The sequence below is a fragment of the Chelmon rostratus genome, chromosome 15 (genome assembly GCF_017976325.1).
Source record: "Chelmon rostratus isolate fCheRos1 chromosome 15, fCheRos1.pri, whole genome shotgun sequence".
In the NCBI taxonomy this organism is placed as follows: Eukaryota; Metazoa; Chordata; class Actinopteri; order Chaetodontiformes; family Chaetodontidae; genus Chelmon; species Chelmon rostratus.
In genome coordinates, this window is record NC_055672.1 from 23,589,298 (window position 1) to 23,616,311 (window position 27,014).

General features: G+C 40.8%; 2 protein-coding genes across 2 annotated transcripts in view; both read right to left on the reverse strand.

Annotated features, from left to right (window-relative positions):
- Nucleotides 1–10,869, reverse strand: part of syne3 (spectrin repeat containing, nuclear envelope family member 3) — a 40,726-nt gene extending 29,857 nt beyond the window's left edge. The window contains exons 1-6 of the mRNA XM_041954070.1: nucleotides 10,783–10,869; nucleotides 8,802–8,959; nucleotides 7,692–7,864; nucleotides 6,596–6,905; nucleotides 3,651–3,806; nucleotides 2,263–2,622 (exon numbers count right to left, since the gene is read on the reverse strand). Of these exons, the coding sequence (XP_041810004.1) occupies nucleotides 2,263–2,622; nucleotides 3,651–3,806; nucleotides 6,596–6,905; nucleotides 7,692–7,864; nucleotides 8,802–8,945 (1,143 nt within the window). The 5' untranslated portion in view covers nucleotides 8,946–8,959; nucleotides 10,783–10,869. The remainder of the gene's footprint in view (nucleotides 1–2,262; nucleotides 2,623–3,650; nucleotides 3,807–6,595; nucleotides 6,906–7,691; nucleotides 7,865–8,801; nucleotides 8,960–10,782) is intronic.
- A 13,938-nt stretch (nucleotides 10,870–24,807) lies between these two features.
- gabrr2a (gamma-aminobutyric acid type A receptor subunit rho2a) overlaps nucleotides 24,808–27,014 on the reverse strand; it is a 50,355-nt gene continuing 48,148 nt past the window's right edge. Inside the window, exon 9 of the mRNA XM_041953744.1 lies at nucleotides 24,808–25,140. Within this exon, the coding sequence (XP_041809678.1) occupies nucleotides 24,808–25,140 (333 nt within the window). The remainder of the gene's footprint in view (nucleotides 25,141–27,014) is intronic.

The window sequence follows — 27,014 nt, forward strand, 5'->3', positions numbered from 1 at the left end:
TTTGATATTTGGAGAGCCAATCAATTGATCACACGTATTCTTATTGCCTGAAGAATGAACTTAACTGAGCATGAACCAGATCTGGCGCTCCCAGCTAGGATAAAGGACTGGTCACAGGAAGCATCACTCAGAATCGAGGTGGCATCAGGCAGTGTTCACACTGTGTTGATAATCTCTCTGTTCTCCTCGGCTGAGCATCAATAAACCTTCCTGCATTAAGCCATCAAAGTCTCCAGACAGCTTTCCTTGGGGGGCACAAGTAGACCAAATACATTTGTCTTTCACAATAACTAATTAAAGTATCTACCCAGCATTCAACACAGAGATGTGAAAATCTCTTCTACATATTTACTGAGGCTGAAAAGTGTAGGATGTCTTCTTTCCAGAAACTGAAATGTGCTCTCAGGGCACACAACTGCATTTTCTTTAAGGTTAGGGCTATTAGTGGAGCATGTTCTGTAATTGTTTGCCATTTCTTTTCTGGTGGTAAGATATTTCAACTACAATAGCATATGCGTTGTTTACAATCCATTTCACATTTCAAACTAAAAGTTAGAACAGACTGTGTCACAGCAAGGTGACAGCCTATCTAGATTGCAGCAGATGACAGACAGATGAGTCCACCAAGCCATTTAGCATTCTAGTCACACGCTGCAGAAGCAGCTCCACAGGTACAGAACTATTCCGCTGTAAGATTCTCTCTGAACAGCCTCTCACCAATTCTGCCCTGTATCGCTCATATATTGCAAACATGTATAGAAAACTAGGCCGTCTTGTCCTGGGATCACGCCAGCCATGGTGCAAAATTAGTGTGTATGGTGCAGTGGAACACATGACATGTAAGTGAATTGGTGAGACAGGTGAACTGTGCCAGATTTATTCAATATGCCTAACAGGGATACAGCAATCTGCAACATAAAATGAATGTGGACCAGGGGCATAAAGTGGGGCTGGCTTCATTTGGATCTAAACTACAGGTTGTGACGCTATGCGATGACAAAATCTGTCCACAGACAGATAAACACCTGAAAAGTACTTGCATGCACGCACGCACATGCGCACCAACTGCGCTGTCATGGCTGGTGAATATATGAAAGCTAAATTCTGTAGAGGCAAAGTTGTCACGTTTATTCCCACTTTTCTACTAGACAATGGCAAGGGACTGCTTATTAATCCACAGCCAGTAGTGACTCTCCAGATAGAGAGGTGGATGAATCTGGTAGATGTCAGTGTGAGGCACGCAGATAGAAATGATAATCAGACTGTGACTCTGCCTCGCCTCTGTGAGGCACTCAGTGGATCCACTGAAGTGATAAAGCAGCTTCACTCACAGGGCTGCTGGATTCAGTTTTGAGTGTCAGGCATGTGAGATAGGTTGTAAAATATAGTTTGATAGAGGTAAAGAATTCAGTGAAGAGTCATCATGTCAGGGCACGTAGATTTTATCACCCCCATGAGGGACTAGAGGAGGGATGGTGTTTGCGTGAGGGAGAAAGCCATCGAGAGAGGCATCAAAATGACAAAAAGAAACAGAAATACAAAATGAAGGTGCGCAAGAAAATAGCAAGAAAAAAGAAAACACAGGGGAGGACAGATGGAGGGCAATATATTTTGGTATGCTGGGAAGGCATGGAGTGAAATTGGCAATGCTGAAGTAAAAAGAACTCAAACAAATGGCTGGGCAGCAAACCTCAATCATTTTTTCCTACAAACCAAAATGTGTCCACAGCACTGAGAACCAAAATCTGTCAAAGACTGAATTTGCCATAAATGTCTGGCCAGGTTTGGAATCTTAAAATATGAAGATTACAAATATGAAGTATAGCATTTTAAACAAACATACTGTTTGAAAGGCTATTAAAAAATATATTCTTTTAGTATTAGTTGTGAAAGCCAATGATCAAATCAGCAATAAGAACAGGTTTGATTTCACAATATCAAGCAATGTTAATGAATAAAGAAACAGATGCATGTCTGTTTTTGAATACTCATATATAATCCTCCACAGGGGACTGTGCTCTCTCCTTTCTCTTCATCCTCTACACATCTGACTTCAGACACAACACGGACAGCTGCCACATCTGTCTAACACTGACCTCCCAAACTGTCACTGCCAAGTTCTGTCCAGTGGGTTCATATTCTCAAGTTTCATCTGACATAGAACATTAAGAGAATTAGAGTAACCATCCAGGACCAATCCTGCATATGGACTTCATTTTCATTCAAATTAGTGATGCTACTAGCATGTTCAAAAAAACCTACCATGTATTTCTTCCACTGGCCCACCATCTGCTCTTCAGTGTGGTCAGTGCGGTCCCCAGCCTCACGGCTCTCCTCCAGTTCGTGGTCCAACCCCTGCATCATCACCCTGAGGCGGCCGATGTCTTCGCCCAGCCGCTGGCACCTGGCCATGTACTCACTGTGGGAGTCCAGGCTGGAGCGCAGACCCTCCTCGGCCTCACACAGGCCCTGCCTCAGCCTCTGCCAGCCAAGTCTCAACTCCTCGGCCTCCTCCACCACCAGCTCTGCCCCTGCAGGAGAGGTGTTGCCCCTCACCGCCTCTGCAAGGCCCTCAATATGCTGCAGGGTCTTCTCCTCACCAGCCACGCTGTCGTCCAGAGCCTGAATCAGGGCGAGGAAGAAACGTTGCAATACGTTGGCTTGGATTACAAAAATTATATTACAACTTAGTTTAAAATCATAGACAAGCATTTCCATAAATAAAAATAAACATATCGTGAAATGGTTTTAAATTTAAAGTCTGCCAGGAACTTTAAGGCTATGTCACAGGATATGGGATAACTTCCAGAGTCAGTAATTTAGCAAATTGGATGAAACTTTTTGTTACACATTAAATGATTGGATTTAGCTTCTTGTCCCAGAGGGAGACTTGTTTTCACAGCCACTACAACGCATCATACAGACAATAGATACAATCTTTATGTGTACATTCACACCTGTTCCTCAGGCCTTTTTTGCCACCATATCCCAGCTCACAACCATGTCAGGGAAGCAGTTTGTTGGTAATTAGTTGGTTGTTAGTTGGTGATGTTTAATGGTCCCTTACACATAAAGTACATCCAATTTCTTGCTTTAACATTTATAGTTCCCATTTTGAGATGGCTTTAATTTTAAGTACGCTCTCTTTACTGTGTAACCACTGTGACATTTTTTTGCATTTTTAATAATCTTTTTAAATGTGAGATATTTTTTAAAGTGGTCAATCTAGTAATGGTTTTAGTTAAACACTGAAGGACACTCCAGACTCGATAAAGCTTTGTAAATAAATACAGAAATCATCTGAGAAGGTGAATTTGCAGTGGGCTTAGACAGAATTAGGGTCTTTGTGTCCCAACAAGTTCTGCTGTCACCACTAAGGCTACAGACTACACTAAGGCTAAAACCATCCATTTCTGATTTTTGGATGTTTTGCTGCAGTGGCACCTTTGACTGTGGGGATAACCTGCATTTCCATTGGTTGGTACCTTTAGAGGACAAAAGTACTTGTTACACAGCTGAGAATATTTATTCAAACTCCAAATAGAATATTCTCCCGTTTCCACGGCTGAAAATAACAATGACAGGTTTCGAGACCATGAATATGGCGACATCAAACAGCCGCCCCCTTATTCATTTTCAGTGACTCTCACTTGTAGGGCTTTGAGCTTGTTCTCGGCTGTATCCTCCCTCTCCATCAGATCAGTTAGCTCCTTGGTTTTTGACAGCAGCCAGGACTGGAACCTCTGAACGCAGCCTTGGTACGTCTGGTGCTCCTCAGCAATCTTCTGAAGTAGCGACAGGCGCTCCTAGCACAGCAAGAGACACACCTTGTGGTAATTTTTAGCATCACACTGTTCAAAATGAATGAACATCTTTTAGCACACATCACACACTTCACATTTGGGTATCTGAGTGAGGAGGAGAGTGTGAATGTGAATTAGCAGTCTCCCGTGAGACTGTCTGGTTTCTGTTACTTCAACTGCACGATTCTTCAGAGTACTTTGAAATTTTAAACAAGAAGACAAAGACTATCAAAAAGAGCCAGGTCACAGGTAGGAGGTGCCTCCAGGAAACGCTATCCCATAAAACACAGCATTATTTAAATCACATCTTTGCCACTGAGAGTTAAAAATACTGGTGTGTTCAAGTGAATATGTGATGTAGGTTAAAACCGATGTGGGCGTGTTTGTAAATCTTTCTGCTGTTTGAAAGAGTTGTCTGAAAAGGAAAGGCGAGAGCAGTCTCATTGTGTGTCTCACAAGAGGAGAGAAGCAGCCAGCGTTTGATGAATTCAACAGTATCTTTACTCTGAATAGAAATTATTCCCATCTGGAATTCAGTAAACAGTAAACAGTCGTTCTGCTTGCAGTGTCTGGATCTGATTACAAATGCACGGAATAAAGATTAGCACGCTTTTCTTTAACTTCACAATTGTGTACACTTGTGTGGTTGAGGGATTCGCTCAAACCAAGAGTTAAAACAGAGGTAAGCATGAATTTAAGTTTAAAATCCTCACTGTTAATGTGAATTACAGGCTCTCTGATCTGTGGGCACAGACTGCGCGCTCACTTCGATTCCAGATGTTGCCGGACAGCAAATACAATGTAAATCCCACCAACACACATACAGCCACCCCCACAACAACGTGTCCTCAGTGAAAACATTTCAGCCTTTTGGCCACGTGGCCACAATTCTTGTTCCTGTTGGTCCTTCGCCAAACTTAATCTTAACCTAAACTTAATCAACAATAAGCACTGTATGTATGCTGAGGTGTGCCTGTGCACGTGTGTGGTGGTGGTGGTTAGGAAACAAAGAATAGGAGTGGAACAAAAATGACAGTCTCCATTTCAAGCCACTGCTATTGCAACTGCAAGTGTTCCTCAGGAAGGTCTGTGCTTCCTGTTTCAAAGAAGCTGTTCCTTAATCCAACAAAGGAATTCTCTTTTGTTTTACTCAAGAGGATTGACATGCTTTTTATTTCATGGTTTAATTTCATTTTCTTTCTTTGGGTGTTGTTTTTTTTTTTCATTTCCCTTGCCTTATCTCCTTCTGTGCTTTTGGCTTTTAAAGAATTAGTCTACAGACATTGCACTAGCTGATCTGTGTGCACTTTTACATTAACCACAAGCCCATGCACCATTTCGGCTTGCATTAGCATAAGCAGAGCTGTCACAGACCGGGTGCAAGGCTCAGGACATGTGTCATGAATACCCTACTTCCAGTAGCATGGCATTTTATATCAAAGCAGTGTGAAGTGGCACACATGTTGATAAAAAGAATTAACTACATAAATGTCTGGGTTTTCTTTCTAGCTTCCAAACAACTACTGTGAGCATTCCCTACAACGGCATATGCAACACAACCCACTGCCCTGCCCTCGTCTTCTCCCCCCGAATGTACCATGATCATAATTTAATTAATTGCTAATTTGTATAGGAATATGAACTGAACTGGATTGTAACTGACACACAGAAACCTGGGACCAGGTAGTACTTCAGCACAGGAGTAGTGGTTGGTCTCTAGGTCTGAATGAAGTTGCAATGTATACTCTAGTGTGCCTGTGCACTAGCAACAGCAATAACACTGGAATGATTAGTCAATTAATCAATTCCTAGATTTGTTGATCAACAGACAATCATTCTACAACAATTTTGTTAATTAATCTATTGTTCAAGTCATTTAACAAGCAGAGATCTTTCTCTGGTTCCATCTTCTCTGATGTGAAGATTTTGAGATCTTTGGATTTTAGACTGTTGGCTACAACGTACAAACGTTGATGTGATGGGCATTTTCCACTACTTTCTGACACTTTAGGGACTGCATTATTTATCAATGAATCAAATAAGTAAACAAAAGATTAATCAATAATAAAAAAAAAAATAATTGTCACTGTCTTTAAACTAGTTTCAGCTTTTGTTTTCCTGCTTTTCTCAGACTACAGGATTGTGAGGTCTCCTACAGGCATGCAGCTCCGTGCAGACACATCGACCACACACTGATTTCAATGGCTCTGAGCAGATGCACACCTTGTATGTAAAAAAACAGTTGGGACACTGTAAAACATAAATAAAAACAGAATGCAGTCATTTACAAATTAACTGCATTTACAGACAATAGTTTTACAAAGTAATTCTGAGCTCATGTCGCCATATCCCTTATACTATTGTGTGATGACAAAGTGGTGAACCTCGCTCCATCCTCGCTCGTGAGCGACTGAGCCTTTCCAGGATGCCCCTTTCATAACAAATCATGATACTATCACCTGTTACCAATCAACCTGTTTACCTGTGGAATGATCCAAACAGGTGTTTTTGGAGCGTTCCACATCTTTCCCAGTCTTTAGTTGCTCCTGTCTAAACTTGTTGTGTTGGTGCATCAAAATCAGAATAAGCAGATATTTACAAAACTCAATGAAGATGACGACGTAAAACATTAAATAAATATCTTTGTACTATTTTCAATTGAGTATAGGTCAAAAAGGATTATCACATTGTTTTGTTTATGTTTTGCTCAATGTCCCGACCTTTTAGGAAGCAGTATGTTTGTCAGTACGTAACAGGCTCTAGTTGAAAAGTGTCGAGTCTGACCACCTCACCTCAGCTCTGTCTCTAACATTGTTGTAGGCCTCTTGCAGCCTCTCCTGGGCCTGAGGCTCCACACTGGGATCCTGGGTTCTGTTGTGCAGCGCGGCAGCCTCGTCCAGCAGCCTCTCCAGCAGCGTGGCCTGGCTGTGGATGTCGCTCACCACCACCCTCTGCTGGTCCACCTGCCAAAGCTTCTCCTTCACCCCCAGCTGAAGCTCCACCCTGACATCCAGACTGCGCTGCTGCCTCGTCAGCCACAGCTCAAACTCCTCATAGGCCTTCAGGTACTCACTCCAGTGGAGCCACACCCATTCGATCCGACTAGAGTGTGTAAAGAAACACAAGAAGATTTAGACTGAGCAGTTCGGATCTGGTTGACTACAGACTACATATTGTATGCATATGTTATATTTGCATTCACGTGAGTATGTTTTCAGTACAACTCAATAGTGACAAATGGTGGATCTATTTTAAAAGCAGCTACTATGGTACAGTAATTTGACTTTTCATGAAGATCATTTCAGTTCTTGTAAAAAATGGATCTTATTTCCCTTCCTACTTATCTACCTATATAAGGAAACAGCATACTATGTGAAGAGCAAAGCGACTGTCATAAAAACACAACCATAAGCCACAGGCTATTTGTCATTCAACCTCAGATATTGTGCAAACCAGATGTGCCAACAACAACAGTGACAACTGCCTGAAGACATACCAGGCTCATTTAGTAAGCTCACATGCTGTTGTTTCAGAGTATAACTGGCTCACTGATGAAACTCTCAGAGAAACAAAATAGAAAGTATCCACATCTATGTACTGTGGTACCATGATCTGGGAATATTACTATTGTATTATTACCAATACAGCCTTTAAAGGCATCTGAAACTGTTAATGCATATGTTTCTTCTGCGTCTTTGATGGTTCAGGTGTCAAACATTACCTGAAAACACACATGCAAAGATATTCAAAACAGAGCATTAACAGCTGAACTGTGAACACAGCCAAATCTGCCCTCAGGGCAAACTAACCAGAAGGAGTGTCAAATACCTACAATCACAACGCACGCCTGAAAAGACCTAAATGAGTCTGCAGCGAGTGGAGCAGCACCTGTGACAGTGGATGATATAGGTGCAGGTCTCCTCCCACAGGCTTTTCAGGTCTTTGAGCTTAGCATGGGTGTGGTTCCTCAGCTCTTCATCTCCACTCTGCAAAATGTTCTCTGCAGCTACCAGTGCCATGTCCATCTTCACACGACCTTCATGCTCCGACTGATGGATTTTCTACACATTCAGCAGGGCGGGGGGGTAGAATATTAGTCCATACAAAATGCAAACATAGCAGACGTGTAGATTAAACACTAAAAGAATAAAGAATACTGTCAAACATTAAAATTATTGTTAACTAATTAGAATGTCTCAAAATTAAGATGGCATTTCCCATCAACCGCTTTCATTTTCTGACCCTCTGCCTAATTAATGTATTTTCATTTCTCATTAGTTCTAATTTTTAATGGTATCCTGATTGCTGTGCCACTGAAAATCACTAAGCATCCTGATTTTATGAACAAAAAATCCCCATTCAGAAGTTATATATAAGGTTTTTCAAACACTCTTAAAACACTTACATAAAGATTTGCATTAATGGCCAACAACAAAAATGAAGAAATAAATGAAGACAATTAGAGGGGCATTATGTACAACATGTTTGTCATTTCATTTCATGTTTCATTTTAACAACACACATACTCAACGGAGCACGAGAAATACTATATAATAATCTATCATAAGAGAATTATTTTCCTCATTAGACTTCATTTTATTCATTATACTTTATGTCCTCACTAAATATTATTCATGCAAACACAATATTGTGTCCACATACTTTGTAAAACGAAAAAGATTTTAATCATACAAAACACTGACAAATTAAGACTTGCATGTGCTATATTCAAGAAACTATAATACCGTCAGACTTTTTGAGGATCTTGGTTTCTGGATTGTATTAGAACTGAAATGTGGTTTATTCAGCATATGACTGAGGACATATCTCATCTATGTTTTTTAATTAATTCCTGTCTGTGTCCATGATTTCTTGATACTGTACCCTGCTCAAAGACCAAAAACCGCAGCTGTCTACACTCTGGTGTCTAATGACAGAGCACTATAGTAGCAGCGGGGGTCAGAGCCGAAGGGTCGGACAGTAAGTGAAGTATCTCACCTCTGTCTCCTTGAGTCTGGCCTCCAGGGCATCACGGGGCCCCTGGGTGTTGTCGTTGGCCCTCAGCCTCTCCTGGATGGCACGCATCCAGGAGAGGGCCACCTCCAAGCTCGCCATGAATTCCTGCTGCTCCTGCTGTGTCATGACCAATCCTGGACCTAAAAAGAAGAGCAGCAGTCAGACTCCATCGACCCCAACTTTCCTGATTCTAGTGCTCTCCACTTCAGCCAGTAGTTCCCAACTGGAGAGTCGGGATCCCCATAACAGTTGTGAGATGAATCTCAGGTGTCATGAGAGGATTATAGCGACAGGAAATAAGAAAATGTAAACCTGCTGCACACAATTTTGGTTATTTTTCAGACTTTTCTCTCATACAGTATGAGACGAGACAAGCAGAGGCTGCTTTTATTGTCCATATCCTGTATAAATATATACATTTCACACTTTTGGGAGAAATGAAAATGATGTGTCCCCTGTCTTGTTACGTGCATTTTCAAGAACACGGTAAGGGCAAAAATTCCAGGAATTCTGTCAGCTGCGTTAAAGCTGGGAGGCACTGTGCAGACAGTCGGCGTGGCCTCAGGAGATGCAGCCGACAGGGGAAACCTTCAGAGAACGTGAGTGACAGAGCAGAGTGTGCAGTAAAATGTGTGGGAGGGAGGAGTCCTGGCACCGCCGGAGCACAAAGAGTCACCACATCGCTTCTTAGAGGGAAAATAAAAAGCAGACGGCATGGGCCATTTTCCTGAATGACTCAGTTCTCCCCACCACAACATTCCTTCTACCAGATATCTGCTTGTTTGCCTCGGGACTCTTCAGCGTGGTCATTTTAGAGCTCCCTGTCCTCAGCGAAAGCTATCAAAAACCTCTCTTTATACTTTAAACAACATTTCTCATGCTAATACTTCAGCCCTATAACTTACTACCTTCCTAGTGACTAAGGGCCTTGACTGCATTTGTTGTCCTTTTTCCTAACATGTTCATTATTGATAGAAATGTGTCATTAATTAAAGCATTTTATCTGGCAGCCACATTTAATGGAAAACAAGCTTTCACTTTCTTTTAAAATTTATGGTCCAAATCCACATGTTTTGTTGTTATCATATCTATCTAGAGGGGACATTGTGCATAAATACACGACGACATTTTTTGTTTAAAAGAATGTAAATGTGCAAGTTAGCTCAGCAGCTAATTTGCCCCTGTAGCAATTATGACTTGTACTTCCCCTTCTCTCTGTCACTGTAGCACTTCATTCCTCTTTATCCTTAGTTCAAGGGAACTCAAAACATACAGTACAAGCTGTGGGCTACTTTTTGTAATTTATAGCTAGCTGTTTCAACGGGAAGAGCTGTAAAAATGTGTCACAGTAGCTTACAGTTCCTGTCAGTTTACGGTGACACTCCAGCCGCCGCTTCAGTCTGTTTTACAGGCGGTGAAGCCCCTCCTCCCTCGGTTTGACAGCTCGCGCAGTAACGTTAAACTTGCGGTAACTAACTTAAATCTACTTCAATCACATGTGCCGGTGACGGCGGTAATATTCACTGCTTTTGTTTGCTTGTCATGCTAACTGTGGCTACTGTACTCGCTGTTTGGTTTTAAAGACGCTTATAACTACTTACACATAAATTAGCATAATATAGTATATTATACTAACTACAACATCTACAGATAACTTCAGCCTTGTATTAACCGCCTACATGCTATGCTAATTTTGAGGTAATGATTCAGCGTTAGGTTCGTACTGGTGCACAATAATATCCCTGGCTATAAATGACAACAAACCCATATGTGTAAGACGTAACACATCCGCAGCTCATTATAGTACAGTAATCTATTGTAGAGCTGGCCTAAGCACGGGAAGCTACAGGGGGTTAACGCTACCGTGTTTGTGGGTAGAGATAATGTAAGGCTCGTTAAGCTAACTGAGCAACGATGCAGCTTCGCTGGACAAGTGCGGCTTTATACGAATAAAAACACTTACGGCTTTGTGTTCATCAGGTGTAAGGAGCCGCTGGTGAGGACGCCGTCCTGCTGTGTTGCATACAGTGAAGTTATGGCAGGCAGGAAGTTGAGCAGAGGCCACGGGGGGAGTCAACAAACTGCCTGTCATGCTGCCTTCAGTGACTCCGTGTAAACTACAAACGCCCGGCGATCCGGCAAAAATGCCTACCTTCCTCGGCGCTTCAGCATAAACTGTAAATTTCCTTTTTAACGTATTTTAACGTTCACCCGAGAAGATAACAATACAGATGTTTCAAATATTTCTGAACATATATATTCATTTAATTTCTACCAAGACAAATTAACACTAAACATGGGAGGAAACAGCTCCCAAAACAAACGCAAGGGGGGCGTGCACTTTTCAAACAACGGACTGCAAGGGCTTTCATTGAGCACGTTTATTTATCAAAAGCCTGCATAATCATATTTTTCGTCTCGTCTTAATTTCTTTTTTACTCGTACTTTGTTCCACTCAGCGTTTCCGACAGCATTGAACTCATCAGCAGACTAGATTCAGTCAAAAGAGGGAACAAAACCAGAGCAGCTGCTGACCCAGAGCCAGTTAATTCAAACTGCAGGGCGCGCCTCAGAGGTGTGCTCCTACTGGTACAAAGAACAGCAGCAGTTCCCACCCACTTTCCGTTCGGTCTATCAGAATTCAGTCAGTTTCATTTAAAAATACATAGTGAACACTTCATGAAAAAGAACATTAAATAATTAAATCACAGCTGAAAACATGCTACAACAATGGGCAACATTTGACTACATGTCAATAGCTGGACTTGGCAGCCTTCTGTAAATCCAATAAACTGAAGGTTAATTGCTGGCATTTATTATCATGCTAAATCAGTTGAATTCACAGAATGATTAGCATGCTAAGGATGGAATCCCACACACAAATCTTTGTGTGCACAAGCCAGTCACAGTCGACAGCTGAGTTCAGTTACAGTAAGATGTGTACCCAGCTTTTAATTACTTGTTTGCCAGTTGTAGTTTAATAGGTTGATTCACACAATTACAGAGCAATATATGTTCTCTCTTGCCTCTGGTGGCATCTAGCAATTTTTTAGATTTTTCTCTCTGAGATTTTTGCATCCACCCTAATACAAAGAAGTGTAAAGGAATTTAGTTTATGGTGCACTGAAAGATGACATTTGAGAAACAGCATCATCTCTTTTCAGATTCAGTGTTGCTGTTATTCTGGATAATCCAAAGAACACCCAGTCAACAGCTTTCATAGGGACTCTTTCCTTGGCAGAAAGTAGTAAAAGAAATTAAGGTCTGGATTAACTTTCTGTAACTGTATACCAGAGAACTGACAGCTTAAGACAAGTGAATCTACCTCTCTTTTTTATTCTGCTCCTGTAACAAGTCAAAAAGTCTTATCTTATCTTATCTTATTGTGAAATCTTGCAATTTGACACCATTGTGTCTCCCAGTATGTGACTGCTGTCCTCTTTCCAGTCACACCAGTCTCTTTCCTTTTACAGTATGTCTGTGGAAATCACAAACCATCCTAACGGACTATTTACTCTAATAGTAGCTGGCACGCAGCCAAGCTGAAGTTCATGTTAGGTCAAGATGTAACTGCATAGAACAGCCTTCTATTGTCAGTATATCTTTCGTTATCTTCAGTTTGCTATTTATTAATGGTTAAATGAACTATTAATTTATTTTACAAGCGTTTCTTATTCTAATTGTAGTATTTTGTTATGCAAAGAGTGTCTCTTTTGTGCATTCTTTTACATTTAATTCTCAATGACTTTGACATTGGGATGATTTTGTAATGTTTGCTTTTTTCAACCCCACACATGATGCAATGGTTTGGTTATGTTTTGTTTTATGCAATTTCAAAGTGCTTAATTTTTACTTTCATTTCAGTTTGGCACTGAGGGACCTGGCAACTGGAGTAGCAAAGAGAAACTGAGAGAGAAAAGAAAAAATAGAAAAGACTTGAGTAAATTCTTTGTAACTGACCTGAAAAATCACCTGACCTGTTAATACATCAAACAACATGTCAGTCTTCACAGTGAAATGCTTCCTGCCTGCAGCACAATGAAATGATGGCTTCTTTGACCAAAACAATCTAACAAAGCAATCAGAAATGCTACCAAAATTACCCGAATTATACATAGTTATCAGTTGTATGGAATGTATTATGTGCTAACCCTACTTAAAATCACATTTAATCTCACTGATAAAGGCCTGATAATTAAATAATTAAAGTATGATTGTAATAGCCTGCGCATTGCATCTGTAAACTAAGATACAGATAAATAAAAAAAGAAAAAAGAAAACATTAAATCTGTCCTGAAGAGATCTGGACAGAAGAGAAGACCGTGGCAGCTTTTACAGCCTGTGTCTGCTGAACACCGACTGCTACAACCTGCAAGGTGAGGGTCACATGACCAATGCATGTTCACTGCTGTGGATCAGAACTCAGGAAGAGTCCTGTAAAAAACACCTGGACATGACTCCACTGAACTTAACTCACTTTTGTCGGCACAAATAAAAGAATTTTAGTTATGTTACATGCTTGCCTTGTGTTACTGGAGCACCAGCAAGTTTCAATGGTATTTTTGTGTTGCTGATTGTATTATGTAGGCATGCGTAGACAATTTATAATTTTTCACAGTGATCCAGGTTTGCTGGCAACAGGCATCTGCTACCATCACCACAGGCCGGCTGCCCCTGCACTGCTCCTACCGTTCATGTGTATTTTGCATCTCGCATCTCATTTCTGAGGACGTGCAACCAGCGCCTCAAACGTCAGGAGGCACAATAAACCCTGCAGGGCTACAGATAACACAACCCAATGCAACTTCTTTCCATGACTCAGCAGTAATAGCTTAGGATGAGTCTAGAGACTGGTTCGATCTTTAATGAACAAATATCAGATATAAAGATCAAAACTAACACTTAATGAATCTTGCCTGACACATCTTATTCCTATGTATCAGAGTTCCATTGTTGTCCAAAAACTATTAAAAACACATCAGTTAGTCACACTGTTGCACTGCTACCATGAACACACACTGTAGTTTATTTTGGCTCCATCCCACATGCTGCCCCAAATATTCACTAGAGCGCCAAATGTGGATTAATCTGCAGCTGAAAATAGTCCCAACAAATGCACTATTTGATCCTGTTTGAATAAACTTTAAAAAAGCTACATTGACCAGCTGTTTTAGGAAATTACTGAACTCTCGTTTAAAAAGTGAAACATATAATTGTGAGGTGTTAGCGTTACTCTTTCAGCAGGAACCGATGGGGTCGGAGAGCCACAGTCAAATCCTGCTTCCAAAGCAGAAAAGAAATCACTCTAACCTAGCTGGCAACATAGCAGACTCCATTATGGAGTGAAAATACTTGAAAGTGAAAGAATTTGGCATCATACTCAGCAAACAACATAGAAATGGAGACTCATGATGTAATTAGTCCTAACTCTGAGATACAAAATTCTAATCACAAGAAAGGATCTAATGTTTCTTCTTTGTTTGGAGTGCGCTCTTGTACAAAATCAAATGCAAACATACAGCCGTCAGATCAGATGGTAAGATACTGTGTCCCAGTTATGGTTATTAGGAAGATCCATCCAGTATCTTAACAACGAATGGCCAGTTTGCTATTAAATTTGACATTGATATTAATGGTATAATTCCTAATAATACTATTGACATAATTTAGAACTGCCTCAGTTACACAGTTTGTCCACCAGAATGTAATGAAATGTTTATTATTCATGCTAGTGACATAGGGCTGGGTGCTTGTTCACCACTTTGGTTCAGACTGACATATCTCAACAATGATCATATAAGATGAATTGACATTAAAGTTCATACAGACATTCATGGGCACTAGAGGAAGAGTCCTACTGACTTTGGTCATCCCCTCACTTTTCCTCACCACCATGAGCTTTGTGGTTTTTAGTGACATGACTTAACAGCTATTAGATGGCTTAAATATCAACTCAGAGCTGCGTTTTCTAAGTGAAACAGAGCAGATTCACTTCAATCAGTAGCACACTCTCCCAAATTAATCCGTGAATACATTCTCAAAAGATTCTCAACCAAATCATAACCGTTGTTACCAACTTAAAAGTCAGAAAGTGAGCAGCTTCTCCTTTTTGCATTCAGCTCACCCACATGCAGCTCTATTGCCAATGTGTATTCAGGTGATACATATTCATGAGCACCTGTTTGTGTCTTTCTGCAGATCCACATTTAGGGCACAGTCAGGAGCCCCGCTGTGTTATAATGTAAAGCAACATCCCACTTTCACACAGCTTTCATCCCGGGGTGGAATTGTTGTGTCTCATTGGCTCTGGAAGCGGTGACTTCTCCACACATCTAGTTTTGCATCTCTTTTTCTTCTGCCAAGTAATTTATGCCTTTCCTATATACAAACAGTGAGCCTCTAATAACTCTGCAAATTGTCTGCCATCACCATCAGGGCTCCATTTGCCTGTTATTACATACCACTCAAATCAGTCTTAGTGTTGGGTTTGATCGAGCTTGTGTGTCTTTCATGATGCGCTATGGATCCAAGTGACCAAGTCTCAGGACCATTTGATCAACAGGGTCTTGAATAGTGGTGGAAAGTAACTAAATACATTTCGTCAAGTACTGTACTGTGTCAGAAAGAGCTAATCTTTTTCCCAAACCTCGAAACCATTTCTGAAATTGGTCCGTGTTTAACGGCTGGCGCAGAATGATGCCTTCATCAAACTTGGCTGTCATGCCATGGAAGTTTTAATTTGCCATGTGTTTCAGCAAGATAACTGAGGCTGTCTTCTTTCTCTTTTATACAAAACAAACAAAGCGGCAGTGGTGATAAACAATGGTGATCAAAACGAAAAACCAAAGGCACCTCTGCACTGAAAACGAAATACAAGGCTGAGTCAGTCATCTTTTTTTAATCTCTTCAAAAAGGAGATTCATTTGTCTTGCTGCTCTTGTCTTCACAGGTATCTCCTCTCTTCTCGGTTTTCCAGCCGCCTTTGCTTTTGCATTTGGTTTTGTGTGTATTCCCTGAGATCCAGTGTTTCGCTGTCTCTTCTTGTTTTACGGGACACTTCACTGGATGAGGCCTTGCTGGACGAGGATGCTGCAGCTGCTGATGAAAGTGGTTCTGGTGGAGCTCTGGCAGAGTGTTCTGCTGTGCAGCGGTCAGGACTGCGTGTGGACTGGATGAATTGTGGGTTCGGACAGCCCTCAGACTTACCGGAAATGTGCCTGCAAAGTCCGTGAGTCTGCAAGAACACTGAAGTCCAGACACTTGGAGTCAGCCAGTAAAGATGGCTCTCACAGCTTATGAAGATGGCTCTCTAAGATGCCTCTCACTCTCCTCTCACACTTACTACGAGCTACTTTTAATAAATTACTTGCCAAATTAAGTTGTTTAAATAATAGAGGCTGATGTGGCTAACATGTTAGCTACCAATTGTACATCTACGCATCCAGCAGACACAGCAACATTAGAATAAAGAGAAACTACAAACCAAATTGTTTAAAAGGGTTTATTAAAACAAGTCAAACATGAGATATTGATCAGTAAGGGTGGGCTTTCAGAAGACCTGCACTTGAAGGTTTCCCTCTATTCCCACTTTTATACCACTCATCTCCTCTTTACTGAGGTTTTTATCCACTGACTGTGATCCGTGAACGTGCCTTCCTCCTGCCTCTCGATCTTCATCCAGATGTTATTCACATTCCTGAACCAGCGGCTTGGGGCATCCCCCTTGTAGGTGCCCAGCTCTTTCCTCTCCACTCTCCATACTCATACTGTTCTCTTCAGGACAGTATCATATGTGGTTCTGGCAGCGAGCACACCTGGTCTGGATTACGTTGTGTTCTTTCATTCAGTGCGTGGTCATATCTCAGTCTCTTCCTCACGATCTCGACAGCCAGTGCTGTTGGCACAACGAAACATCATATGACACCACGGTCTCATCTGTTTCCAGGGAGAGTCCTTGTAGTTCTGGATCTGGGATTCCATGTTACCGACTGAGGGCGTTAAGATGGTAGCCAGGTATTTTGCAATGTTGTATGTCACTAAGTTGGATGTTGTATGCCTCTACTGACCACTGGACGAAGCTGGACCCCATCTTTGTGTATTTTAGGTAACATAAGCTGCAATTTATAACTTGCTCTTCTTGTAAACATTTATCTGCCTGTTTCTTTTATTTACTCGTGGGATCAAGCCTCAGCAGTTCATATGTGTTACTGTCACTTAGAATGGTAGACCTCAGTATTCAACACCATTGTACACCCCCTTTAATCAAGTGGTAGGATTTGCTTTGATCTTTGCTTGGGGAGGTTAAGGCTTTTTTGTGTTTGCTGAGACTACAGGGTGGGGGCTTAGCATCGGATACAGTGGTGGAAATCTGAACATGAAGCCGTTCGGCTTCATCTTCTGGAATGTTATTGTTCTGAATAGCAGATTCGGTTGCAGTTGGTCGTAAGTCTACTTACAGAACACAGCTAGGGGCTGCCGCAATGTTCAGTTCATTTTTTGCTAAAACATCCCTCTCTGGTTTACTAAGTTCTCTCTCTGACAGGTTTTTCACCCATTTGCTGCTGGTATTTGCAAAAACGTCACAGGTTTTCCTCCACCACTGAACTCACCACCTGGAAACTTGCACATTTGAAGCCAGAGAAGCAAACTTCTTCCTTTGCATGTTGAATCCGGTAATTTCAAAGCCAACTTTTGATGTAACTGTTGGTCTTTCGCTGTCAAAGCATCCAGAGTGAAATGACCTGTAAATCTGTGTCCCTTTAAAGAAGATCTTAGGTGTAGGCTTGCGGGTACCATCCCTTGATGTTGGCATGTCAGGTTGAAGTGTATGTGGGTCCTGTATTCAGCCACTTCCCTTGCTGTTTTCTCATATTCCTTGTTTCTTTGTCACAATGCTTCCCAACATGTGACTTCTCGGTGTATTTCTTATTTCTCAGTGTTACTTTATGTCACTGCACAACTGATGATGGTGTTTGGATGAGCACTAAACGTTTTGGTCATTATTGGTGGAGTCCTCTGGTCTTCATAACGTTTCTAACAGATTGCAACCTGCATGTCTCAGGAAAGAATCTACATAATACCAAATGATTACTTTATCATGGTGCACATATGCATAGCATATAGCACATAGCATATGATGTTAATACGTGTGATTTTTCCAACAAACTTCATATTGTGTATAGCTTGTATGTGTGTTTGGATTAGAAAGTTTGGTTCAGTCAAATTCTTTGACCCCTCTCTAACTGGGACGGGCTAGACAAGACTCCAAGGTCTATTCCGCCCCCCCCCCCTTCTCCTCTTAGCAGCTTGGCAGTGTGATGACTTTCAAAAAGCAGTTTGCCAGTACCCCAGAAAAAAACTTCTCTAAATTCTGGAGTAAACCACTTTTTAAAGATATATCTATTAAAGTATAACTTTCGTTTTTTTACAACCTGGACCTTATTTGTAGCATTAAATACGCCCATTTACTCACCCAGACAACTTTGGTGGCATTTGGAGTTGTTTTGAAGAAATTAGCCCCAGAAGAGCGGCGCGTATATCCGTATAATGCGAGTACTCGGGGCATCCATGCGCAGCCTCTATATAACGCATAATCTGTGGTGAAACTCGTTCATATTCCAATATTTTGTTCTGATATGCTGGTTCTATTCCCCTCTGAGCCTGTGGTGGCATGTTATCAACATCCGGCGTCTCTAGACAACTACCTCTGACGTGGATGATGTCATTACCGAACACTGCGCGCTGCGAGCAGCCAGCCACAACACGGCTGACTCTGCGGCGGACGGCTACGAATACACAATAACGAACCATAGCTGTGCCAAACCACAGCTAAACTAGCCGACTGCCGGCTCAGAGGGGAATAGCACCAGCATATCATAACAAAATATTGGAATATGAACGAGTTTTGGATGCCCTGAGTACTCGCATTATACGGATATACGCGCCGCTCCTCTGGGGCTAATTTCTTCAAAACGACTCCAAATGCCACCAAAGTTGTCTGGGTGAGTAAATAGGCGTATTTAATGCTAGAAATAAGGTCCAGGTTGTAAAAAACGAAAGTTATCCTATAAGCATCCCAATATTGGGTAACTGAGCACAGTAAATGGCAGAAAGTATCTTGCTTGTACTATAAACACAATAGAAATGTTCTGAAATCAAAGGCATGTGTAGTTGATCATAATTACATTTAATATCCCCTGATGAACACATAGTAACATTCTTCAAGCAAAAACCCATGAATGCTTACAATGGTAAGCCTGCACAGCATATGAACTACACTTCAGCTCCATGTTTAATGAAACAGGAACAGCTTCCAGCTTTTATACATTTGCATTCTGTGACAATGCGTATGATAAAACTTCACTGTTGACTTCAAATATTATCAATTAAATGTTAGCAAATGTTCAGTTGAGCAATGTGACATACTGTGCCCTGCTGTCAATAAATGCATCATCAGATGTTGTCATATGATCCAGTCAAAAGGCTTCATGAATTGCAGTTTAGTTGAAATAGCTACATTTAATATACAAAATCAATTGATTTTTTTTATAAAAAAAGCTTATAAATACTTTACATTGGTATAATAGATTCTTCAAATTGACTTGAAACACCACTATGTTGCAAATGTCATTATTATATTTTTTTTGTAGTCTAACTCTAACTTTAAATGATTCTTTTTTAACTTAACGTATGATTCCAGAAAAAGTGGTTCTCTACAATTTACAGGCATGTTTCACAATTTGAACCATCTCCTGGAAATATTTAGATGTACATGTTACCGGCTTTACCTCTTCACTTTGGTAGAACTGCAGTGGCCCTGAGGTGCAAAACAAAATGTCAGAAAACATGTCGGCACAGTTGGGGCAGTACAGTTGCTCAGTGCTTCACACTGTTGTCTCACAACAATGAGGCCCTAGGTTTGAATGCACATGCCTGTCGGGGCCCACCTTTATCCTGCAGGGGGAAGTGGTCATAGAAATAAGAAAAGAAATAAATGAAACATCACAACATTACAGAAAACATGACATTAGAAACCAGCAGATGTAGGTAGCTGCTATTTTCTTCATCCTTAATGCTGTTTAACTTGTTCAATTCATCATCATCAGAAAGGCTACTTTTAGCTCTCTCAGTGTCAGTGGCAATGCCTTGTTCAGGCAGAGCTTCTCGTCCTCCAGTGTGCGACTCTCACAGGGGGCCGCGCTTCTGAAGCAATGGGCTACTATAGGTGTTATTACAATATGTGGACAAACTAGTCCATATCTCATCAAGATAGTGCGCTGAGTTTCAGGAAATCAAGTGGAGCCATATTTAAGACTGGAAATTCAGTCTGGCTGCTCATGTGGGTAGAACAAAAAAAAAAACAAACCCAAAGACATTAACACATCTTGTCCTGACGAATTGACAAAAATATAAGAAAAGAAGAAGAAGAAAGTTTATTACTTTAGATGCATGTAATGTACTTTCTGATGTCATGCTTTCTGAACCGCAGTTTTGTTTTCGGTTTTGTTTACTTGTTTTGCGGTTTGGTGCACCTTTTGCCAAATCTCTACCCCCATTTGAAGCTACAGTTTTTGTCATCAGTTTTCTAAAAAGCTGAAACGTGATTTCTGTCCATGATATTACATAAATGATTATCTATTACTGCACTGTTTTACTGTTGACCACCTCATCCTTTAACAGAGATGACCGGTCCACTGATTAGTTTGTTAGTGTTCATGTTTTCCATGAGTCTTAGCCGCAACAATGCTATCAAAGCCTTAAGGATCTGAAGTTGACTGCCAACAAAATAACTGGTCTCTGATCCTTGTTGAAATGATGAGCTGTTCAAATGTAACCAATCAATACCACAGCAGATACCCATGAGCAGAAAACCCTACAAATATTTTTCAGCTTTTCAGTAATAATGATGCAAGAAGTCAGAAATTAGGAATGAAACTTAGTGGTAGACAAGCTAACGGTGAGACGGGCAGGGACACTGGCTCCCTATGCATTAGAACATTTTCACTTTTGAATGCACACACCGGTATGAATTCACAAAATACGAACAACCATAGTTTGATGGTCTGGGGAACTGTGTTTGTTACAAGCGGCGAACCCACTGACCCTCCTGTTTTCCTAGAGTTCTCCTGTATTTGATCATTTTCTCCGGTGTCTCCCTGTTTATATTTTTCTGTAAATCTCACATATTTTTTATAAAAAGAAGTTGATGGAAGACATTACCGCCTGAGGTTTATCTGATGTTGTGTTGGTGTTGTTCCTACATGATAATTAATGTGGCTCCAGGACCATTACTACACGAGACAAAATCAGCGACTTAGCTCACACGAAGAGCAGTGGATGAAAGGGTCAAGCACGGGACCTTGACCCAGGAGACAGGGGTTTGCATCCCATGTAGCTCTTACTCTTCACTTCTTATTTTCAGCCTGAGTTCACTATTTTCAGTTTCTTTAATCATTAGTTTTCTGTTGCAATGGTGACATTTAGGCAACAAAACTGCTTTGTTGAGTTTTAGAAAAGATCGTGGTTTGGGTTGAACTAGACCCTTTCATAGCATTCATCAGGTGTTAGAAGATCCAACTTCTCTCATGTGAGTCTTTTTCCCAGGGTTGTAAAGCTTTGACATCAAAACTGCATGATTAGTTGCAATGATGGTCCTCGAGCACTATAATTATTATGCTGTAGGAACACCAGCATGGTGATAACAGATCCTGTCTGTCCCATACATTTTCACAATCACCCTCTCCAACAACTGACTGTCTTGCTGGTAGCCTCTGTCAAAATCACAACAGAACAGCAACAGCATCGTGTAAGTGACGTGTACATGCCCTTTTGTGTTTTCATTGATATAATCCAGGGATGTTCACAGCATTTCACCTTTAGTCAGACTGTGGTCACTTAATGTAGGAACTAGTTAACTCAATCCTTGTTGCTCTGATATTTTAAAGGAAGTGGTTCCCTGCTGGTGATTTTAGGGTTAACTTTTAGTACTCTTGTCTAAATGTAAGAGCTATGTGGATGGTGGTAAGGGTGGTGGGCGGCCCGTGGCAGGGTGCCGGAAAATTCTTTATTTTCAGATCCCAGTGTTGACAAGTATGTCAAGAAGTCATATGCAAACACTCTTAGTAAGACTTGGATCACATTGTTTCAGTCACTGTTAGGTGACAGTGTTCAAAAGGGAAGTTTGCCTTTTTACATGATTAAATTAGTAAAAAAACAAACAAAAACAAAGCCACGATGAAAACGTAAATCAATTACCAGAACACAGTTAGAAGCTTTGGAGAGCATTTGAAGTAGCTCTAAAGAAGTTCTGCCTGCTAAGTGTAACATGTGCAATGAAACGATTCCAGTGTCCCAAAATTTGCTCTTAACTTTATTTCACAGACAAGAGAAATCAGACCCTCTGAAATCAAAATGACTGAATGGCCGCATTCATCAGTGGGGCTGCTGGTAAGTTCTCAAGTAATTTTATTGAGCTAGCTTCTGTTAGAACAACTAGCAACTAGCCAGGACAGTTTCTCGAAAAAGTCATTCTAGTCTTAACACATCAAAACAGTTTGACAATATCAAAACTGGTCCCAAATCAGTGAAAATGACATGAATTGCATGTTAAGTACTACAGAAGTCAAGACTGGCCATGGCTGCTAATATATTTTTAAGCCTGTTTTCTCAAGATTTTACTCAATTAACACATTTCCTCAAGGTGGTGTTGCAGTGCTGAATAAAGGTTTCCTAAAATGTCTTTACTATATGATATCAACCCATTTTCTCTGGATTATCTAATCCTTCAGTAAATTGTTTTATATTATATTAGACTATATATTGTCAGAGTTTGTCCACTCTGCTCTATAACTTTCACCCTGTTCCTTTCTGATGTGTCTCTATAAGTGGGCTTCCATCCACCTGTTTATTTTCAATTTGAGTTAAAAATTTGTGACACAGTTAAGGGGATACTGACAGCTCACCTGGTACAGCATGTGCCTTACGTTGTGTCCTTCACTGCAATGAGGCTCTAGGGATGGTGCAGGGATAACCACTGTGGTACAGACTGACATATCTTCACAAACATTAGATGGCCTGACATTTATTTTCCCCAAAGGACGAATCCTGCATATTTAAGTGATCCGTGGCTTGATATGCCTCGAGCACCATCATGAAGTTGATACTTGTGGTTTTGAATGAACCCAACAACTGGGGAACTGATTGCCATGAAATTTAGTACAGACATTCAAGGACTCCAGAGGATGAACCGTAATGACTTCGGTGATGGCCTAATTTCTCATCTAGCGTCACCAGCAGGGTGAAATTTCTGGCTCAGTTATGTATTTCAGTTGAATGAAATGTCTCCGCGACTATTGAATGGATTGCCGTCACCTTTGGTGCAGATATTCATGTTTTCCACAGAATGAATTGTAATCACTTTGGCGAGTTTTCATCGAATGCTGTCATAAGGTCAAAGTTCATGTCCCAGGACTGTGGTTTATGACTTGCCTGCGATCCAGATGAATCTGCAAGCTCATGTTTCATTTGATCCGGTACCCCTCCCATTCAGACAGATTTCCCTCCATCCTGGTTTGTGATGGGCCAATGACAACCTTTTGTCTAATAGGGGCTGGGTTTCATTCAGTACGTTGACTTTGGTTTGATACAACACTCTGTGAGCCAATGGATTTTGAACATAATAGCATTAATATTAGATCCAAGGCCCAATTTAAAAGCTTATTTTCTGACTTCCATAAGGCAAAGACACCGCTACACTGCTGGTGTTCCGAGTTTAACAAGTGACCGTGTTAACTGGTGACTTGTGGCCGAATGTGTTTGTGATGACCATGGTTGGAAGGAGCAGGCCACAATTCACGCTGCTCTTTGTATTAAAGTTAGTAGTAGCTAACTAGTTTCCCTTAACTGCAATCCAGTGGGAAAAGCTTGCATTTCATCTGTGCTTTGAGTTGTGTATGTTCCACCATGTGCACGTTAACTTGCTCTGTGCTACATCACAAGTTTCATTGCTCCGATTGGTTGTAGGTCTATCCAGTTGCCCCCAGGAGCAGCTTGGTCTCCATCTGTTGACAACACCCCTTGGAAATAAAAAAATAACTGAGAGGTTCCAAGTGAATTCACATTTGCAAATTGGTCTTGCGGTTCCAAGCTAGCCTATGACCAAACATCAGCAGAACTAATAACCTTCCCCACAGACTCAAAGGTTGTAGCATACGTTTGCATGCTTAGCGTGAACACGGTAAACACTACCTGCTAAGCATAATTAGCAGGTTAACATGAGCATGTTAACATGCCTGCACACACTCTTTCTTGTTGATTCATCATCTATATATTTTTGTGATAACAGGCTTAAAAATATGGTCAAAGTTTGACCAAATATCTCAAAATATTAGAAATTAAATCATCACAGTTTATAAGTCATGACTGATAGGTAACTGGCGTAAAAACTTTATAATCACAAATGAATAGGCCCATAAATACTGTACATAGCCCCATCAACTGAGTAGCTCACAGCATGAACACAAGCAAAGCATACCTTATCCCTATCCATCAATGTTGAGTTAAACACAAGAAATGACTTCTTCTCTCATCAAACTGCTATTCATCTCAGGAGCAGCAGTAATTAGGACAAAGCTTTTCAGTAGAAGCTGACAGCTGATGAAGCTAAAAAAGACTGAGAGAATTTGCATCAGGAGTTTAAAAACACCATTCAAATGATTATTTTCTTTGTTATAGTTTAAAGAGTTAATGAACATTCAAATTGCTGCATGAGGAAAAAAAAGGAGTGCTCTGATCAATCCCAAAGTCTCAATGCTGATCTTTTCAGGCTCCGTAACTGCCCGAGGCCTTAAACCTCATGATCTATCTTCACCAGACATACAGAACAACAGCCCTCTTAGAATTAGCCCAAAAATGTCCCGCTTTGACGCAGCATTCATACTGTCTGTGTGTTATTCTCCCCCTGGCCTCAGTCCTGACTCAGGAGTGAGCTTCAGCAGTAGACTGACCAGTAGATCAGATTGAAAAAGATGTATGAACCAGGGAAAATCATCCGGGAGTATTTGTCAATTGCATGCGTGTTCTGGATGATGTTGAGAGCACGCAGGCTCTTCTTCTTCTTGGTTGTGGTGGACTCGCTGCTCACGGACAAATGGACCACCATGTGTTCAGGTTTCTCCGGAACCTCGTGCAGATCTTGTTCCTCCTCTGGCACCATGGGTTCCTCAGTGTAGCCTGCCAGGCTGTTGGTGTCAGCCTCGCTGTAGGTACCATCCAACATGGTCATGGTTCGCGTCTGGGAGATGCCGCAGGTGCAGGGCAGGGACTGGCAGGGAAGAAATGTACAGTTTAATCTTATTATGTTGTGGATTTTAAAGGAAAACACCACAGTTAGGAGGAGTAAGTATTATCAGGCAACCTGTATTTGAACTCATTAGTGTCCTCAGTAGATGGTTGACTTTCGTAATTCATGTTAATACCTTGTCCTGCTGATAATGGGCCCTAATTACGGCAGTTAATTTGTTGGTCACTCCAACACTTTGGTTCTGAGTAAGAACAACAGGCAGCGATGCCATACTATTTGGTATGAATATCCATCGCCCCTGGACGATAACCTGAAGTGTGGTGACCTGGCTTGACTCTTGACTAACTTTTGTCCATGACAAGGTATCTCAAACATTAAAACTGAGTGACCATGCTATGAATATTCATGTCCGCAGACGACGGATCCCAGTGTTACTTTTGATTTTCTGTCCTTTCCTGTAATGCAGTTTCCTCAACTTTTGAGCCTGTGACATAATCACTGTTTATATGTCTAATGGTTGTGACCAGGTCAACCACAGTGATATTTTTACCTTTTCTTTATGAATAATAGAGGCAACATTATTCAGTAATCCACAAGACAAAAGGCCATAAATTCACTTCTAAGGTTTTTCCAAAGGGCAGCTGGACTTTGGCTATCATGTGAGTCGTTAAGGTCACATGGGCCAGGGTGTTAATGGGTCAATAGACTGTCTATTGAAGAACCTTAAAAGTACCATTACCTGCATGAATGACAATCTCCACAGACATATAAATTAGGACCACTTTGTGTAACAGAAATCTAATCTTGCATCTGCATAAACTGATCATGTGATCCACTTGGGGGATCTAGATTGTGCATCAGTTGAAATTTTCCACTTGCACGTGAGAAATATCTATTGAGAAGACTGTTGTCATAGTTTTCATGCTCCCCAGAGGAGCATAACCTTACATTAGCTCTTCCTCTATTGCCAGTCCTGTAATTTTGCACACAAAGTAGTTGATATGCTAATAGCCATCAAGTTTCTGACCACATTCAAACTTAGCAAGATTATCCAATAGAGCTGAAATTAATATCAGGATTATTATGGAAGATTTATGTAAAATCATATGATGATGATCAAAGCCCTTTACATATATATACAACTTTCATTTTAATTTTTCATTTTGTTTCATTATTTATATACTGCATATTGTCAGCAGATAAAAAAACATTTACTATATATATTGCTAAGCCGTAAAGGCTACATTACCTTATTCCTATAGTATCACCCAATTTTTTAATCATAATGTTACTACTGGTATGGCTGTTGCATCTTGTCTACAGCAGCAAGGGGCCAATGAAACCAGCAGGCTAGCAGCCACTGTTGTCCTTGGATTCACTGGTAGTGCCCGGTCTCCTATCATGTGTAATAGTGAACAGCACTGAACCATTATATTTGAAGAAAGTTTTAAATGAGGCTGATATATGTAAGTGACCCCAAAATGAGGTGAAAAATAATTACAGAGAAGAATAATAGTCCCCATATTTGTTTCATTTATCATTATTAGTTAAATATTCATATGCATTACCTTGATGCATTGAATCACTTTAATGTCCACTTGTGTCCACTTGTAAAATTCCCCAACCTGCACTGGTGGCTATGCATATTTGTGCAGTATCTCAAATACCTTAATTCTTTGGACCACATTATCTTTGGCTGCACTTCCTGCTGAATGCTGTGGACTCCATTCTTACTGTGGAGACCTGAACACTCTGCATCAGTGTCAATCTCTGAATTCTTCTTAATTCAGGCTCTAAAATGTGCAGCCTTACGAAGCGGGGAATTGTTTGTGATGCTTGGCAAACTGAATGATCATATACGTATATTGTATTTAGCTTCAGGTTTTTCTTTTCTT